Genomic DNA, 15,268 nt, shown 5'->3' with positions numbered 1-15,268 from the left:
TTTTGTTTCCCAGCTTTCCCCACCCACAGCATCGAAAGAAGAGATTTACTAAAAAAACAGTGTCCTACTGACATTTACTCATGCCATGTCTGAAAGACTGGGCGAATCATGAGGCCACACACTGAATTAGTCTTTAGGATAAACTTTTTAGGAAGAAAAAAAAGGCCTTGTGACTTCTTGGTATCGTGGAAAAAAATACTCTGACATGATTTTCTAAAAAGGCTGTTTTGTGTCAACTGGACTCCGTGTGCTGCTGCTGCTAACAAGACAGCAATGATGTCATTTCCACAGTGACGCTCATGACAACCCTGAGGCATTTCTAAACAAACCGACAAATGTTTAGTGATGCTCATCTGGGCTCCAGTCATTGTCATCCCTATATGAATCTGTTTAACAGCAACCTGTCACCATAATAACACAAAATGCACAACTGCACCTATTTCTGATACTGTTTGCCTTTTTCCCATTGAGATACTTTCAAACTGTGAGTTTGACTTGCATGAGTTACTCATGCAAACAACTTGGCTTAATTTATCTTTCTGACACTTTCTATACGGAGAAAAATATTGACATAGGCTTTAATCTAATACATTTCCATAACAAAGAGGTATAGATACAGGACGAGCCATGTGCCACTGTACAGTATGTAAGAGCTCGGGTGGGGCAAAGTGAGTCAGGAGTAATTGAAGGCTAAAAACCTGTTCACATATACATGGTAACTACATAAAATACAGTTTATATAGACAGCAAGTCACTTTTTTTTGCCAGTTTTCCACCCAACATCTGCATTCAAAGACTTTCCACCCTTATCCAGTAAAAGCATATAGCTATTAAAAATATAGATCTACCCACTTAAACAGCAACCACATTTAAAATTAAACACTGTTCACACTTATCTTTCAAGCAAAAATAAATGGAGAACAATAATAAAGATGTAAGACATTGAATTTTTTCAGTGGCATTCTCCTTTAACATGACTACCGTATTTTTACATGAGCTAATAATCTCATAAAGCTCTACTGTCATAATAATAGTGTCGCTATAACCACATTTTTATGAGATTCGCATAATACAAAAATAATAAAACCATTTCTTTATATATTTTTCCGAATAGGATTAGACAGATTTGAGAGCGTGGTAATCGCTACCTGCTGGGATTCAGTTAATACAATCTACCTGTCACAGAACTACAGAGTGAAATTATACAGAAAAATCAAAGGGGCTGCTTACCGCTTTGGGCATTTTTCTGTCCTTTTCCCGGCTTCGAGCGAGGAACTGTCAAATAAAAAAAGGAGAGACCTGTACTCCGAGCGACTGCGGCTTTCACTGCGCCTTCCTGAAAAGAGAGAAAGAAGAGAAACGAGTTTCGGCCACTTCTGCGCTACTTAAACCCGACTGAGGATAGCGCGACACTCCTGCGGACTACAGTCATCAGGATGAATCACCCTGGAAACCAACAAGCCAACGGCAGCCGGATACAATAACATAGGAAGTGGGCTTTTCAGCCTTCAAATTAAGAGCAGTTGGTCTTACTGGTCATTGTTTTCTAGTAATCCCCTGAGACACTGGTTAAAAAAAACATTAATCCGTCGATTATTTTTCATATTTATTACAATTATTATAATTATTATTACCCCTCTTAGTACTATAATAATACGAATTATCAATATCCTTCCACAAAACAAAATAGAGAAATCTTCAGTCTATGAGGAACTTCTAAACCTAAATATTTTCATTTGGAATAACAAAATAAAAACCCATGTTTGCATATTCAAATGGATGTATTTATTTAATTCACAGTGATCCATTGATGGGCACTACCATACTTCTTATCAGTGGATCAATGACGCGCTGTCACGTACGTGGGGTTAGGATAAGTGGTGACTCTAAACTGGTAGTGTGAATGTGTATCTAACACATATGGTTATCCATCTGTGTTAGCCAGCAACAGACTGATACACATTGACATATACACCTGTACACATTAACAAGGTAAAATGGTGATGTTGGTTGTTTGGCTTTTTTAAATTCTCTTACAGCCATTTCTTGTCTTTTATCAACGAATACCAAAAATGTCGCGCTTGAAAGGCTTTATTTTGAAATGTAACACCGGATATCCTGAAATCTTGCTTTACCTTAACACTGAGTCACACAGACACCATGCAGCTTAGCTTTAGTACAGAAACACACCTCAACCACTACCTTTAATAAACGTAATGGTCCCCACCCGTCTGTGGTTTTGGTCTTTTATTTTGAAGACGTCATTATCTCAAAAATCCACACCCCACTTCATATTAACGGAAGCCTTTCATGCTCAATATTTGCCTGCATCGCGTCACAAAGTCGATTAAAAAGAAAGAAGTAGACAACAGAAACAATGCTGTTTTACAGTGCATTTAGCGCAAGCAGTGCTCAGCTACAGTGTGACAAAACGGGACAAAGTGACGGCAGACAGGGAATATTTCACCGGGACTGTAATGTCTGCTCTGGGTACACACCCACACCGACGGGGAAACGACTCAAGCCCACTTTATGACACGTTCCACTTTTTCCACTAAAAAGATTTCCTAATAAAAATACACGGTAAAAGATTTAGAAAGCGGGCTCCTAAACCCACGCTGTCTTAATGCTCCCCTTTGTGCAGAAGCTTCATCTGCGCCGCCCTCAGCCACATTCCCATTATAATCCCAAAGACACCTGTTGTGAGATTTGCCTGCTTTGTATAGTGCAACACAAACAAAGAGCGCAAAAATAAATAAATAAAACCAAACAAAGTCTTATTTTGCAGCTCTTCCATCTTGCTTTGCTGCCGGGGTCGGTCAGCAGGACGGAGGTGTTGAAATAAGAATAAAGTCTTACCAGAGATGAGACGGTGGTTTGCACGGCGGGTCCGCACACTCCCTCTCCCGCTGCTGCTCCAGTCAGGCGCAATATGGCGCTCATACATCCCTGTGTGCCGCCCTTGCAGGCTGCAGGGCAGCAGGGTCACCACTCGGGGCCCCTGGGACCCGTAAGGGAACTCTGAGGGACTTCCCAACAAAACCATTAATAGTTTCATTGATGTTTGATGAGCATTTTGGGTGTTTTCCCTGCTATAGTGGGGGATCTTGGTGGTTTGTCACAGGGCCCTCAGCTGCAACGTTAAGTGGGATAATAACAATAAATAAATATAAGTATGGTGTGCAATGGCTCTTATTTAAAGTTAGTGTGATGAAATTATGCTATTTAATCTTTTTGTTATTTAATTATTATTTAATTTGAAGGTTTATTTTTAAACTGTGCTTCTCTTTTATGACCTTAAAATAACAGCACCCAGTTAGACATGTTAAGGTATTTCTACTTTTAAGATAGTCAGTTATTTCCTATGTAGCCCAAATTTTCAGTGCATTATACGAAAATCGTGTAATAACATTCAATAACCACAACAAGCAACATAAACTTTTATTTTTCCGGTAAGTTGTCGTGTTAAGAGCGCTGTCACTTTGGCAACTGTCTTTTAATATTGTTTTTTTAATACTTCCTCAATTTAGAGCGCAAAGACTCAGGTGTCACCTGTCCTGAGCGCGGAGTTGCATCACTGCTGAAACTTTAACACGGGAAATAGCGCGTGTCATCCGCCCTGCGCGTGCTGTACCGAGAGCTGGCGTCAGAGGTGAACCGGCCAATGAGAGGACGGGATTAAAATAGACCGTATATATCGGAGGTAGACCTACTTCTCACCATAATACGAAACCAAAGAGCGAGGTGACAGTCCCGCCTGCCCCTGCTTCTGCTGTTACCTCGCTTTCAACAACTACAGCTTCACCAGCACCATCATCGTCATCACAACCGCTTTCTAAGCAAAGTCTACTGAAAATAGGTGTGTCTCTAACACCTGGAGGTTAGCCTGAAACCCATGAAACAAAGCTGGTACCAACATATTAATCCTCGCTGGTTTTTAAAGCAGGAGAAATTATCAGCTGCTTTAAATACATTTTCTGGGTGCTGGGATAATGGAGCCGAACAGTCACAGTAATGCAAAGCATTCTTGAATTTGCCTGTTAGAGCACCTGAATAAACTGTTTGCAGTCGGATGCCAGATGCAAATGGATAAATACACAGGAAGGCACTTTGAATGCTCTTCTTGAATATCTGGAGTTCCTTAAAACCTGTTTCACTGCCTGCTCTGCCGATGATAATCTTTTTAAGATTGCTCTTTGAACATTAGATTTTGGCTGATTTTCTTTCATTGGTATGTTGACAGCTCAGAAGCACACAGGAACTTAATTCAGATAAGCAGTAAATGAACAATTGTACTGCAGAACTGAACGAAAAAGCTTGCCTTCAAGGGGGAAAAATGAGGAAACCTGAACTTCAGCTTTTTAATAATTCTATTATCTTGAGGTTGTAACATGTTGTTTCTATTTATAGGTCTATAATTGACAACTATTGCATCGAATTCATAAGTGCAAAAAAGACCCACAGAACTACTAATCATTGGAGCCCAACTGTCAGTCTGCCCCAGGGCAGCTGTGGCTAACTGTAGCTTGCCTTCACCAGTGTATGAATGTGAGAGTGAATGAATAGTCAGTGCTTTAAGTGGCCCAAAAGAGGTGCCGGTACTCTATTTTTTTTCGCCTCCCCTGAGGTAACAACAACTATATTGAATGGGTTTTATATACAACAGTCAACAGACAACCTTATACAAAATAATAAATAATTTTATTAGTTTGTGGATTTGCTTGAGCTAGAAAGAGCTACTGAACATAAATAAAATGTGCAAAAAGGTATTGAAATTTTTTTTTAACAAAATGTACATAAAATAAATTATAAACTAATTTGTATTTTGCTCTCTCTTGAGTCACTGCTGCTATCAGCAGCAGCACTTGTAAAGTTTTTTGTTTTGTTTTTTACACAAAATGTATATAAAATAAATTATAAAATAATTTGTATTTTGCTCTCTCTCTTGAGTCCCTGCTGGTATCAGCAGCAGCACTTGTAAAGTGTACCTGCAGAGCTTGGTAGTTCTCCCATACTACTTTCACTGTTCTCTCACTTGAAGCAACCCAAACATAATAACCATAGAACAGTAGAATATAATCTTGAGTCTTGAAGATGGTTCATTTCTTTACCCCTGAAAAATATACAAAAGCAGATTCAGCAAAATACAATCACAGTACACCAAATGAAAAATGAGAAATACTGTACAAATCATTTTACCTAGAAAAGGCTCCAGCACGTTTTGGGCTCCACTTTCCTTTCACTTTGGGCTTCGCAGTTTGTGGATGCTGCACTTCTCCTCCCTAGTGCCAGCCATGTCTGCACATATGTTTGTGCGTTAAACTGATCCAAGGGTGGTCCGTTGCATTTCAGGAAAATCATATTTGAAAGCCTTTTGATGTCGAGAGAGTTTCTTTTATCTGTCAAAGTATCATTCATTGAGCTGAAAGCTCGCTCGCATTCACTTGTTGATACTGCAATGGTGTGGACAGCTGTAAGAAGCGGCTTCAGGGCTGCTGGTGTCTTGGAAGCTTTAAGGTCTTTATACTCCCTAAATCCTAGGACACTTTCCCTCTCCCCAACTCTGAATCTCTGACATAAATGTCTGACCACTGCATCCCCATATTGAATATCTAGAGATGCAGGCCAGGAGTCAGACTGGAGGACCTTGATGTCTGAGAGGAGGTGACTATCTGTCTTTTCAGATGAGGTTTTACTGACATGCGAGGAAGTTGTTGGAGTCATCCTGCACTTAACATTTTCAGCCAGGCTATGGAAAAATTGGCCATGGTTGATTTTTTTAACCCTCTGATTTTCATGCAGGCATACATTTCTGAAGATTTTCTCCTTTTCAGCTTCAATGGCAGTTTGTGTGTAGGGACCAGGTGTGGATACCATTGACTCAAACACCCGGATTTGTCGGTCCAGCTGCCTGTCGGCTTGATCCAAAGTCATGTCCCGTCTCTGGAGCATTCTTGAGAGGTCACTGAGTTCTGTGAGAGCGTCATACATGATGCCAAGATTGACCACAAAAGAAACAGTAGTGAGAACATCATTGAGTCCTTTGTATTTTGCTCTCTCTCTTGAGTCCCTGCTGGTATCAGCAGCAGCACTTGTAAAGTGTACCTGCAGAGCTTGGTAGTTCTCCCATACTGCTTTCACTGTTCTCTCACTTGAAGCAACCCAACGCACTGATAAAACACAGCCTATCACAAGGAGACGTTGTCCAACATTGTGAGCACTCTCGGTTAACTCCCTTTGGTTTTTTTGGTGATGCATGGTAGAGGGAGTAAAGCTGATCTAAGAATATTTTAAAGTGGTTGATTCCTCCTACCTCCTTCAAAACATCACAAACTGCCAGTTCCAGTCTGTGATTGGAACAATGCCAGACAAACAGGTAAGGGAATTTGGAACAAAGCTGCGCAGCAACTCCTGCTTTCCTCCCAAGCATCACTGAGGCTCCATCACAAGCAAATGCCAACAAATGTTCCTGTAGGTAGTGAGGGTCAAAGCCATTATTATGAAGACATCCTAACAGTGCTTCAGTGATGTCCTTTGCTGTGGTCCCCTGCAGCTCAATCAGTTCAAAAAATATTGTGTCTGGATTTTCACTGGAAATAGCTGACCGCAGGCACACGACAAGCACAGACTTTCCACTTATTGTAGTGGATTCATCAATGAGCACACACAATTTTCTTTCATTCATCACTATGTCATTGATTACCTTCTTTTTCATTTCAGCTGCAATGTGATCCAGTATATTTGCACATGAGTTATTAGAGTGCAAAACTCTGCCCATCTTGACACCATTTAAGACTTGCAACTGGACATCTATTGGCATGTCTGTAAAGGGACGCCCATGCTCGCCAATCTTATAAGCTGTTCTAAACACATTGCAAGTTGAAGCGTAGTCAGCCTTTCTCATATCTTCAATGTGTTTTTGCATTGTATTTTGTGTTGCCTTCTCTTTTATTTCAACTGCTTTCTTGTGATAAATTGAGTCTCTGTGCTCTTTTATTTTTTTTCGTAGTGAGTTTTGTTGTGCAGCCTTGTCCCTTCCAAAAGACGAGATTAGGCACCCACTCCACTCCTGCGACACTCTCTGCCCTTGCTGCATGTCCACGCGAGCACAAACTTGACTACACACACTACAACCCAACTTTTGATTTCTGCTGATCAGCCACTTGTAATTTGTGGAGAAATACCGGACTTGTGCTTGGGACCAACATTCTGGCCACTCATGCTCGCTAACGCGGCTGTTGTCATCGGTAGAAATGGTGTCATTCTCGTCCTCGTCGTCGCAAAAAGTGCCGTCGTCCGCGGCTGCGGCACTAGTGCAGCTTTCATCTGACCTGCAGCGATATCATTCTGGCTTGGTGGGGTGTCAGCCAGCAAGTCCTCTGATTCTGACCTTGTTCTTTTACTACTCAGAGTCTGAAGCCAGGAGAGCATATTAAGTGTTCATCTCCCCAGAGGCTCATCTGCCTTTATCTCATCCTATTCCTCATATCCTGTCACACCAACCCTCTGCATGTCCTCCTTCACTACATCCATGAATCTTCTCTGAGGTCTTTCTCTGTTCCTCCTCCACTACTATATGGCCAAAACATCTCAGCCTCACTTTTCTACTTTGACTCCAAACCACTCAACATGAGTTGTCACTTTGATATGCTGATTTCTAATCTTGCCCATTCATGCAACTCCAGATGTAAATCTTAACATCTTCAATTCCAGCTCTGCCACCTTCACCTTGGCCTCCTGTCTAATATCATTTGATATTAGCTATTTACCGATCTATCATATCAGTCATTTATGAACAGCCAATGAAAGACACTTAACTTAAAAAGTTAAGAAGAGCCACCCTTCAACCAAAGTATGAATGTTGACATGGCATAGTTTGTCCACCTGAGGGCAGTTATTACCTTCCCTGTTGGTAGCCTGGGTTTGGAGCCGTAAACAAAAACCAGTTCATGAAGAAAAACTTTTATTTGTGGTAAATACTTGTGTATAAATCTCTCTATGAATCAGACTTTTCTGGCTGTGTCTCTTCCTCGTTGAAGCGCTCAAGTCTCTTCTGGGTTACATCGTAGATCATAGCTGAAACAGACAAAAACATGGAAATGTTTCAGTCACACAGGTGCAACCCCACCCTGTCCTGTTTGACTTCAGTGACAGCTGTAATGTTTATCATGCACCACTAGATGGTAGTCACACAATGCATGCTGGGGAAAAGTTTACAAGAAGTAAATGCAGACCTCTACCCTCCTGAACCAAGTTTTTTAGAATTTTTTTTTTAAAACTGCTATTTCCTCTCAATTATTTGCCCAATTATTATAAATGACTAATTTCATCAGTCATTTATAAACTGCACACATGGTCACCAGTCAAATCTAATGTTTAAAGGCTTTAAAACTTGCTGACCTGGGTCTAAAATAAAGTTTTTAAAAAGCCTTTTTTCACCTGCAAGGTGTACTTCCTCCACCCTCAGTGCTGTTACAGAATCCTCAAATAGATTTCAATTTGAGTGGCACGTCCCATTCTTTTCATTTCTCTGCTTTCTATTTGAGTTGGTTTGAACTTATAAAGCACTTTGAAGTGATAAAAAAAAAACTAATGCTAAATAAAAGTATAATTACAGAAAATCTACAGCAATGATGAGTGGACTACAGAAAATGATAAGCTGGAAAAAAAAATACTTAAACATAGCTATGCAGAAGTTTTTGTTAAATATAGCAAATTTAGGTTTGCAACCCAAAAAATCTCAAAAAAAGGGATGTCATCAAAAAATGAAATAAAATAACTAATGTCTCTTACTGTCAAGAATCTCTCTTGCTGTGTATCTCCTTTCCACCCTGTTGTTCACCTCGTCCATCAGCCATGGGAAGAAATTAGTCTCGATATCTGTAAATCAAAACCACAGATATGATTCATCCGCAAAGTTTGAGAAAATTACCTTTTCATCTATTAATAGACACAGATGTAAGGAAATTACGCTTTAGCAACAGAGGGCAGCGGCACCCTCGTGTGTCAAGTAGGCCGACCTTTCTCCACGGGGTTGTAAAAGTAGCCGTGCCTTCTTAGTGAGGTAAAGACAGCGGGTAGAAGACCGGCCAAGTACTGCTGGGTGTACGCCCGGGCGGCGATCTTCTCTGCAATCTCCTTTTCTTTCCTCAGCACCTCCCTCTGCTGTGCAATTCTACGCTCCTGAGGGAGGAAAGAACCCAGATTAATCTGTTTAATCTGGCACCAAAAAACTCACATTCATGATGTCTGAAATCCTGAAATTCTCCACCATACCTAGCAGGTGTAAGCAGTGCACAAACACTATGACCTCTATTATATCTAAAAAATGTCAGTGAGATCATACTCATGTAGCTTCACTACAGGAGTATGCATAGTGACTCATAAATATGAATTTTAGTACTCAAACACAGTTAATCTGCTTCATCAGCACTGTGACATTACTACCATATCAGACTTGGTTTGATGACACTGTTTCTCTGGCAACATTATTTGTGCTCCCTGTGTGTCTTCTTTTTTTTTTTTAAAAGATGATGAATCACCACACATATCTACAACAGCTAATCTTGACAGGAAATAGATGTCTAAACTGTTCCCACTTTATTAGGTACACCACGCTAATAAGGGGCAGGACCCACTTTTGCCTTGAGAACTGTTTTGATTCTTCATTGTATGGATTAAGCAAGGCGATGGAAACACTCCTCAGAGATTTGGCTCCAGCTTGACATGGACCCTATTGAAATTTCTATGTTTCACCAAATTTGGACCCTACCATCCAAATTTCACAGCAGAAATCAAGATTGATCAGATCAGGCAATTGTAGCCAGTTTCCTGGTCTTAGCTGACAGGAGTGGCACCTGGTGTGCTTTTCTTCTGCTGCTGTAGTCCATCTGCTTTAAGGTTCATAACAAGTGATTCTTTTAATTGCCTTCATATCACCTCAGAGCAGTCTGGCAGTTCCAATGTTAATTTTGCCAACAACGATGCAGTTTCTTCAGCTTATCTAATTCAGGGTTATGAGGGAGCTGGGGCCTGTCCAGTAGTCGTAGCGGAAGCAGACCCTGGACAGGTTGCCAGTTTGTCACAGGGCTAACACAAAGAGACAGACAAACATTCACACTCATTGTCAATTTAGAATCACCAATTAACCCAACCCTACTAAATGCTTGTCTTTGGGCTGTGAAGAGGAAGCTGGAGCACTTAAAGAGAACCCAAGCTGATGATGGATTGAGTTGCTGGCCTGTGACTGGCTAATATTTGCATTAATGGGAAGTGCAACAGGGGTACCTATTAAAGTGGCCAGTGAGTGTAATTATAATAGATAACAAAATGGTACTTTAAGTTCAAAACTTAAAACCTGGTTAGCATAAGTCCAGTTGCATGTTTAGGGTTTACAGGCTGCAGACAGACATGTTTGGATAAAGAGACCGTTTCTAGAACTTGAATACCTTCTCCTCGTTGTGTCGTCTCTCCATCTCCTGGAGCCGCTGCACCTCTGCCAGCTCATTATTTCGAAGCTCCTCGAAGGCTCTTTGCTGGGCCTTCAGACAGGCAAGCTCCTCCTCCTCCATCACCTCCAGCAGAGACTGTTCGATTGTCTTACCCACCAAGACCTCCAACACTGGCTGCACCTCAATGTCAAAGTCAAACAGCTGCATAGGGCGAGTATAAAAAAGTGGTGTTTTACTGTGAATTTTACAATATTTAAAAACTTGTTTTCATTACTACCTTACAAAGTCAAAATAAATTAGCAGCACTTTTCTTTTTCAGTTCCACAAAGTTGGGCAATTCACAGGCAACAGAATTAAAGGCAAAGACCAACACTTGAGTCTTGATTACTGACAAGCTGATAATAAAACAGAGCAACATGGAATAAGAAAGAAAAATCAACTTCAAAATAAATAAACCAGAAAAAAATAATATTAAATGACCTCCAACCAGTGAATAAAATAAAATAATGAAACCCAAATTACAAATTAATATGGTTAAAAAAATGGCCTGTATTTGTATAGCGCTTTTCTAGTCCCTAAGGACCCCAAAGCGCTTTACACAACCAGTCATCCACCCATTCACACACACATGTGATGGCAAGCTACATTGTAGCCACAGCCACCCTGGGGCGCACTGACAGAGGCGAGGCTGCCGGACACTGGCGCCACCGGGCCCTCTGACCACCACCAGTAGGCAACAGATGAAGTGTCTTGCCCAAGGACACAACGACCGAGACTGTCCAAGCCGGGGCACGAACCGGCAACCTTCCGATTACAAGGCGAACTCCCAACTCTTGAGCCACGATCGGCCCGTTAAAATATGGTCAAAATGGTTAAAAAGCCAAAACAAAATATAGAATAACTAGAGAATTGTTAAAACACAGAAAGCAAAAATAACCAAAAGAAGTAACGCCTGTAAAGCAAGCTCATTTCTGCATGTTTGTCCCCTGCCAACTAAATTTGAAAAAAGGTTTTGCCTCAAAACATGCCTGAATGTATAGTAAATTCTGTACTTTAGTCTCCGAGCCAAAGTGATTGGCAGCCTTATAAAGAGAAGTCTAGGTCTGGGTTATTGGCTCCTCCAGAAAAACAGAAGGCAACAAACAGGTCTAACCTTTTTTTATTAGAACTATGTTAATGCTATTAAACAAACCTTCCACTGGGACTACTTACCTCTCCCTCTTCTATCTGTGTTTCGACATCTTTGCCAGATTTGGCAGGTATGAAGAGTGGAGTTGCTGGTCTGTCCAGGAAGGGGTCAGTCTGACACTCAATGTCCATAGTTGCAATAATATTGCTCAGTTCTTCAAGGTAGAGCTCTGAAAATTAAGCAAGCTCATTATAAAAACTCCATGTTTTTGGAGTCAGAAATAATTATTTTACATGTGCCGAAGTTGTCCAGGGAATTATTTTACCAGTTTGTACATCAGTGTGTTTTCTGCCCTCCAGTGCTTCAGGAGTGTTGGGTCTAAATTGCTCCCTGGCCTGTTTTCGAGCGATGGCTCGTCTCCTGTTGGCCTGTTGTCTTCGTATCTCTGCAGGGTCTGGCTGAGCTGTCTATCAGTGGGGAAAAGAAGGAAAGAACTACAACCTACACTGCACAAAAAACAGAAAATGAATGTTTCACACTTACAGTTGGTAGGATATGCTTGGCGTACGTATTTCCTCTGACAACACGGCGATCATACATAATGTTTCCATAATGACGCTTTGTCCTGCAGGAAGACGACAATTCATTTTAATGCATGCAAAAAGTTTCCAACTATTTCCAGCACCTATAAATGTTCACCACTTCTAAACAACCATCAACTGCTTTGACTCTATTAGGTCTGTGGGAATTCAAAGGCTGAAAATCTTTCTGAAATATTTGCACATACCTCCCTTTATAATTGATTAAATGTCCTTCAACCACTTCAATTCAGTGTCAGAATTAGTAGAATTCATTTAAATCCCTTGATTTCCAGGTTCACACATGGCTTTTAAGTGTAGTCGCCATATTTTCAAGGAGGTCGGGGCTTTGGAAAGGTCATTCGAGAAGCTCAATGTTAGCCTGCTTCATTAATCCAAAACCAGTTTGATTTGTGTTCAGCATTATTGTTCAAGTTTCAGCCATGTGGCTTTTGATTTGAAGTGAAGTTGAAAAATTTGGAGGTAATCCTTCTTCATTATTTTTACTTGTATGCTGCACAAAGCGTGCAACTGGCAGCAAAACATCCCCAGAGCTTGATGCAACCACCACCATACTAGCCAGCTGGTACAGCGTTCTTAGGTTTGAACCTTGTTGGTGAACATCCTAACCAATTTCTTCTCATCTGAGGTAACCGTTTAGGTCTGGAAAAGTGGTAACACATTCTAACAGTTGTCTGAACTGATGATCCAGAAATCTGGAGTTGTATAGAAATGGCTCCAATCATTTTTATGCTGGTTAAAAGAAACTACCAGTTGTGCATAATCATGATTGTTTATTAGGTCTTGGCCTATTAAAAATGTAGTACCTTCAGCACCTACATTTAAATCTCAAAAGATACATGTATGATTTGAGCCTGTGTTTATACTTTTGCACCTAATTATTGGCATTAAAGAAGTATGCTGTATAATCATTTCAACATAGAAAAAAGAACAGTTCAAAGAAATCATTAAAATCCCAAAATTATAGTGCCATTCGTGCCCATGACGAGTGTATTTAAACTTCTGACCACAACTATCTGATTTACTCAATTATTCAAGTAACAGGATGCTTTAGCTCTCGGATTTTTATTACTTGTAAATGAAATATAAACTTCAGCTACTTTTTCTTACAGTCAGTAAAGCCGCTGTAGTGGATTTTATTTCCACAGCCAATATGCTATATTTCAGGTACAGTTAGCCACTTATAAGCTCGCATCTAAGACACCATGAACAACGGCACCGTACTCTTCAGTCGACGTCTCGCTGTACTTTGAGCGGTTCTCGACAGCTCTGGGGCGGCTGGAGAAGGTGTATGTTCCGCTTGGATCTCTGTGACTGTGTGAAGCAAAAGCCATCTTTCAGAAAACCCCAGATACTCTAGCTAACTGTTAGCTTGTTAATGTCAGCGTTTAGGCCTGACAACAAACGGTAACCAAGAGGATACAAACTGTTGTAGCAACCGTCTCCAGGAAGTGTACCATATAAGGTCCATTGAGTCACTTCTTTTTTTCTTTTTTCTTTTTTTGGTTTTCGCTTTCTAATAATACAGAATGTAATAAAACCAAAAGAGTCGGCTTTTAAAATTAGCCCTCTGACATAAACGACAAATTCTGTTTAGAATTAGACTTTTTTGGATTAAACTGTAGCCATGATGTAAGATTTTTTTTTTCATGTCTTCAAGACATGTGATGGGATGTGTTTGAACTTTAACCTTTTTTGCCAGCTTTAAGATCAGTTTCATGCCACATGGTCATGTGGTCTAATAAGTTGAAAGTGTATGTCTTTGTATATCGTCTGTCACTTGTATAGGTTTCAGCTGAGCATGTGTTGTAAGTGAAGGTCTTGTGAAAATCACAAGTAAAACATAAAGTCAGCTGTTTGTTAGTGCCAAGTATACAGCTCATAAAAATGAAAAGAAAAATGGGTCAAAGGACTTCATCCTGATACCTAATGGAGAGTCAGGGTGCCATTACCTGCTTGTAGACGTTTGTGCATCCCTCTATGGATGTGCCTCCCCAGACCAGCACCGACCCACCACCAAATCTGTCACACTGAAAGATGTTTCTGGCAGCACAACATTCTCCAGGGCGAGTCTGCTCTCATCTGTGAAAAGCACAGTTTCTAGTATTGTTTCTAGTATTCTAAAGCTACTCCCAGTGTGGCACCACAGTGCAGGGCAGTGAGCACAGGGGTCACTACAAGATGTCAGCCCCTTAAGTCACAATCGTGAAATCTGTTTCTGATTGTTTCGTCAGAGACATTCAAGCCACCAGTTGCCTGCTAGAGGTCACTTCGTAGCTCTGGCATTGTAGCTCTCTCATCCTGTTCCTCCTTGCACAAAGGAGCAAATACCGGTCCTGATGGGTTAAGGACTTTCTACACCCCTGTACAGCTCTCCTAGAGTAACTGCCTGTCTCCTGGAATCTCTTCCATGCTCTTGAGACTGTGCTGAGAGACACAGCAAGCCTTCTGGCAATGGCACGTATTGATGATTTGAACTATGCTGTGCACCATCTGTAGGGTCCAGATATCGCCTCATGCTGCCAGCAGTGACAATGCAAAACTAACCTTTAGAAAAATGCAAAACTAATAAAAAAAATGATGAGAAAAGATGAAGAAGGGGAAAAAAACCTGTGACCTCCACCTGCAAAACTGTTCCTGTTTCAGGTATTGTCTCATCGATGCCTCTACTGTTAATTTCATGAACACCGAAGCAGCTGAACCTGATTAAAACCCCCCCTCTGCGACTTAACTGACCAGCTCAATGATCCATTATTTATTTATTTTTTTAGCTGTGTATATAAGTAACTGTACATCTTCATGTCTTTATCAAACTGCTTTTATTCCTATGATGATTGTACTTTGTCTCAAAACTGAGCTAAATTAAATCATTCCTCAACTAAATTCCTGAGACTAAAGAGAAGTGGATTGTTATCTTTTTGCCATTAAAAATGCTTCTACTGTAACGATTTTTCTTTAAGGTTTCAATTCTTGCTGTGATCAAAGCCTCCATCTCAAAGTCAAGACTGAACTGCCAGTTTCAGACAAACAGACACGCAGAAACAGCTTTTCAGCCCATAAACAGTCTATTAATGTCAAAAACAAACCCA

General features: G+C 40.6%; 2 protein-coding genes across 2 annotated transcripts in view; both read right to left on the bottom strand.

Moving 5' to 3' along the window:
- The window catches only part of ezrb (ezrin b), a 30,205-nt gene extending 27,214 nt beyond the window's left edge, over positions 1–2,991 (bottom strand). The window contains exons 1-2 of the mRNA XM_026142795.2: positions 2,860–2,991; positions 1,231–1,336 (exon numbers count right to left, since the gene is read on the bottom strand). Of these exons, the coding sequence (XP_025998580.2) occupies positions 1,231–1,242 (12 nt within the window). The 5' untranslated portion in view covers positions 1,243–1,336; positions 2,860–2,991. The remainder of the gene's footprint in view (positions 1–1,230; positions 1,337–2,859) is intronic.
- Positions 2,992–7,946: 4,955 nt separating this feature from the next.
- On the bottom strand, positions 7,947–13,615 carry rsph3 (radial spoke head 3). Its single transcript, XM_026142644.2, has 8 exons — positions 13,404–13,615; positions 12,124–12,205; positions 11,906–12,047; positions 11,664–11,809; positions 10,449–10,652; positions 9,021–9,183; positions 8,794–8,880; positions 7,947–8,076 (listed from the first exon to the last, which is right to left on the bottom strand). The coding sequence occupies exons 1-8, from the start codon at positions 13,511–13,513 to the stop codon at positions 7,997–7,999; spliced, it is 1,014 nt and encodes a 337-aa protein (XP_025998429.1). The 5' UTR covers positions 13,514–13,615; the 3' UTR covers positions 7,947–7,996.
- Between the last annotated feature and the right edge of the window lie 1,653 nt (positions 13,616–15,268).

This window comes from Astatotilapia calliptera, chromosome 15 (assembly GCF_964374335.1).
Source record: "Astatotilapia calliptera chromosome 15, fAstCal68.1, whole genome shotgun sequence".
In the NCBI taxonomy this organism is placed as follows: domain Eukaryota; kingdom Metazoa; phylum Chordata; class Actinopteri; order Cichliformes; family Cichlidae; genus Astatotilapia; species Astatotilapia calliptera.
The sequence above is the reverse complement of the archived record's forward strand: the minus strand, read 5'-3'. Positions and strand labels throughout refer to the sequence as shown.